Source organism: Centroberyx affinis, unplaced genomic scaffold (assembly GCF_046629955.1).
Source record: "Centroberyx affinis isolate AG114_WGS23_722 - 3 ecotype Tasmania unplaced genomic scaffold, CSIRO-AGI_Caff_v1 ptg004623l_1, whole genome shotgun sequence".
NCBI lineage: Eukaryota > Metazoa > Chordata > Actinopteri > Beryciformes > Berycidae > Centroberyx > Centroberyx affinis.
Genome location: NW_027282230.1, coordinates 115,001 through 119,312, shown reverse-complemented (window position 1 = coordinate 119,312; position 4,312 = coordinate 115,001). Strand labels below are relative to the sequence as shown.

The 4,312-nt window shown below is 45.4% G+C and overlaps 1 protein-coding gene across 5 annotated transcripts in view; it reads left to right on the top strand.

Annotated features, from left to right (window-relative positions):
• Positions 1 to 1,728: 1,728 nt before the first annotated feature.
• qki2 (QKI, KH domain containing, RNA binding 2) overlaps positions 1,729 to 4,312 on the top strand; it is a 14,321-nt gene continuing 11,737 nt past the window's right edge. For all 5 annotated transcript variants that reach the window (XR_011696878.1, XM_071544625.1, XM_071544624.1 and 2 more), the window contains exon 1: positions 1,729 to 2,314. Coding sequence is in view for 4 of the 5 variants with exons in the window: in XM_071544625.1 (XP_071400726.1) it covers positions 2,173 to 2,314 (142 nt within the window). In the remaining variant the exon portion in view is untranslated. The remainder of the gene's footprint in view (positions 2,315 to 4,312) is intronic.

Here is a 4,312-nt window from a genome sequence, read left to right as displayed (position 1 = left end):
ACATATATATCCATATTTCATGATATAAACATCCAAATAAGTCCCATTTTAAACCATAGCACCTACTGAAACCCATACTAGGAATAAGCCTTGGAGCAAACTCTACTTCCAGCACCAGAATTATCCCTCTGTCCCAGTGGTACAAAAAAAAACTTCTGGAGGAAACACTGAAAGTGATGAGTGAGCCTATCTCTACAGATGGAGGAATGAATTACTGAGTGTATGAATAGATAAATGGATGGGATAGATTGATAAAAATCAGGTATGCATCCAGATGCATTTGACTAATTTATTGATGTAGACTATTAATAATAGATAAAGTCGTTGCATTGATTAATATATGCATTATTTCAGGCATTAATTAATCATTTACAGTAATAATAGAAGTGCAAATGCAGTTGGGTCGTTATAGTGAAAGGGTGAATGACCTGTATATTGTAATATTAACAGAGGTTACTGGTTGACCTTGAGTTTTTCAAAGGTCAGAGACACTATGGCCTCTGGTTCATGGCGCCCATACAGGTCTAACAGCTATCACATCTTCAAAGCTTCAATATAGCTGAATAAATATGGAGGACAGAAAGAAAAGCAGAGAGGGAGATAGAGAGAGAGAAAGAGAGAGAGAGAGAGAGAGAGAGAGAGGGAGAGAGAGAGAGGCCAGTGACTGGTAGATGTGTGGACTGCTCAGAGGGGCATTGTTAGAGCCATGAGAGGACAATGCACTGCCCCCGCCCTGAATACTCGCCATACCAGCTGGCTAGCTATTACCAACACGACTGACCCATTACAATTCCTGCAGCCACCTCCCCAAACCCTGACACACACACATACAGACACAGACACACATACAGATACAAACACACAGACACGGACACACAGCATGCCCACACACCCTCAGTCTTATAAGGCTAAAAACACACACGGTGCGATTGTTTGCGGGAATGCAGTGCGGTGTCTTGCTGGGTAAGGGGGCACAAAGAGGGAGTGGGGTCTCCCATAAACATTCACTGTACTGTCTTGGAGTGGACAGAGTGGGAGGCCAGTGCCTGCTGACAAAGGGCTGAAGTCAAGGCATGCCCGGGCACACGAGTCACACACACACACACACACACTCATACCCACACATTGTGTCCGCCTGTGTGCGCGTGCAACGTGGTGCACACATGTGTGTGATTTACAACAAGTTAAGTATAGACCCTAGCACCTATCTGTCCCTTCAGCAATCCAGTGACATTCAGTCTCCATTGCCCAGCCACCCAGAGAGAACAAACGCAATCTCACACCATTGTATTATTTTAGGATCCTCCTGGTCAAAACCCAAACCCATGACAAAAGTCCTTAAAGTGGAAGGGTGTGAACAGGCAGGATTTGATGTTTGTGTAACACTATGAGAGGGCACCTGCATACACACACACTTCACAGCTCACCCACAACAAGTGATGGACAGTAACTGTTGCAGAACAGGTGTGCATACCTATGTAGGCCTATTATACTGTTATAGTGGTGGTGTGTGTGTGTGTGTGTGTGTGTGTGTGTGTGTGTGTGTGTGTGTGTGTGTGTGTGTGTGTGTGTGTGAGGGAGGGAGAGAGAGGGAGAAAGAGAGAGAAAGGGTGGGGGTTGGGAGCTGAGGGGCTGCTGAGGGGACGAGTGCAAGCCTCCTCCCCTGTAATGTCGGGAACGCGCAGCGCGCTCCAGAGCCGACTCGTGCTGCTATACTGTAATCATATGATAGGGACTCGATCCCCGCTGCAGAATACCGATACATCGGGCGGATAAACGGAGGATTGGGGCGGAGGAAAGTTGAAGGTAGATTTCAGCCTAAAAAGAAGTGCGTGAAAACTGGTAAGCTGTCGCCGCAGTATCGCGTAGGAGAACAGAGCAAACTCCCAAAAAAGGAACTTTCTCAAACTCTGAAGAGAGTCGGATAGAGGGGGAAACCATTTGGAAAGAGGGCATATTCAGCACAGACGAGGTGTTTTCCAAAGGATAGTCGATTGAACTGGTGCTGCCGAGATTTATTTTCTTTGGACTTTTAGAGAGGCGGTCAGCGGGTCGTGGCCGGATCCCGTTGGGTTCTCGCATCTTTTTGGGGGGAGTTGTTTTTCCTTCAGTACCGAAGTTATCCCCCTTTTTGAGTAAAGTTCTACGCTAAGTTAGTGCTCCAAAAAAGCCATGGTAGGGGAGACAGAGGTGAAGGAGAGACCCAAGTCCAGCCCGGACTATCTAATGCAGCTGATGAACGACAGGAAGGTGATGAGTTCCCTCCCCAACTTCAGCGGCATCTTCACGCATCTGGAGCGGCTCCTGGATGAAGGTAACCCGGCTTCGGTTCGGGGTTTAGCCCCCCTTCACTTCACCCTGCTGGGACTGTGAACAACACTTTTCACATCTCTGTCTGTGTGTCTGCACTTGTATTTCATAAACAGACACACTGACTTCATAAATCAGTGTTGGGCTCGTTACTCAAAAAAAGTAACGTTAGGGAACCGTTACTTTGCTGAATAGGCTACTCCTTGGCAGTAGTAATTCGTTGTACTGCTCGTTGCTAGGAAACGTACTGACGATGGAAATTATGTGGGTTTTTTTTACAATAGTAGCCTATTGCGTTTAGGCCACTTTGTAATTGAATTAATTCAAACAGCTCCGGTTGTAAATAGCATACCTACTCAATAAATCCACTCAACCGCAAACCTGAATCAAAAAATGATCATGAAACAGGTTGTGTGAATAGAGGTCTATGTGTCAGTCCCCACTGCCTTGAGTCATATGTCTAATTTGTTGTGAGCAGCAGATGAACACACACACACACACACACACACACATACACACACACACACTATCTCTCTCTCTCTCTCTCTCTCTCTCTCTCTCTCTCTCTCTCTCTCTCACACACACACACACACACACTGAGGCAGTTGGTGCTGGGAACAAACAGACAGTTGTTAGTCTTTCCCAGTGACCTAATGCGCAGGCTTATGTGAATGTCGCAGCCCATCCCTGGGCAGGAACGAGAACATGTCAATGTGAAAAATATTTGATTTGAGGCTGTTTACAGGCCCAGAGCCTCTGTTTGTATAGCTGATCAATGTGTTTTACTTGTCAATAGATAGCATTTTACAAGCTGCTCTGAAATGATACCAACACCAATACAAGTAAACAGGCAAGGCAGCACATGAAGAGCTCAGTTCCCTCATTACAATAACTTAACAATAGGATCCAGTGTGTAGAAGTTGTATCATTTTGACAACCAAACTATCATTTAAAGTTATTTAAATTTTGTGCTGTCAAATACTAGGTGTCCCTTTTATTAACTGGTACATATCTTGTCTTCAAGCAGTCGCTACAAGCCACCAAACAGCAGTGTGTGCTACTGTTGTTGCATGTCAGGATCACAGAGGGCCTGGCTTGCCGGCTGTGACAAGTCGCATGACGCAGCAAGGTTGTTCTTGGACCAGTTGACCTCTACAGTCTGATAAATAGGCCAACTCATCTCCACTTCTGTTCGCGACGAAGACTGAAACTCAAGCACATCCATCTCTCACACAATAATATAACACCAATTTTTAGAGCGAAAGGTTTTTTTCCAACAAGGCTGCACCTTTTTTCTGAGTTGCAGCCTGTATGGATTTCTGTGGACAGTGCACTCAAGTTGTCCCTTTTCAACTTGGCTATATGGCTCAGTAGGCTACCAAGAAAGTTTCACATCAGAAAAGAGTAATAAGAAAGCTTGCCAATCTCAAACATTGTCAGGGTGTGTGTTTGTGGCGTATTTGGAAACGCTGTAGTCCAGTCTATATATAAACTCATGACAGGTTGAAGTGTAGAGATAAGGCCTGTTATAGCGCTCCCCTTTATCTTCCTCTCCGTCTACTCTCTTGTTCTTCCTTCAACTTCTCTCACTTCTTGTTTTTCTCCAGCACATTATACCCCCTGTTCAGCTCAAGTGTGACTTTTAAGTCCCGCTTGTGTGTGCGCGCATGCTGTGTTTTTAATAGTCACCTTCGGTCCTTAGGTCAGAATAGGTTATTAGAGGATCATAGTTGTCATTGTAGCTGTGGCTGTAATTATAGAGTCCTACTGTAGTTATTATGGTCAGACTTATCTCTCACAGAGCAGGGAGACATGCCTGTCAGCCTGCTTAGGTCAGATGATATTTGTGCCTCGAGGCAGCTATTCTGTCTATGTCTGTGTGTGTGTGTGTTCAAACCGGGGGCCTGTGCGTATGTGTCGCGTATGTGTGTCGGTGGTGCAGTAGCCAGTTATTATAGTGCTAGCATGCCATTACAAATGCATCATAGGCTAGCACTGGTCA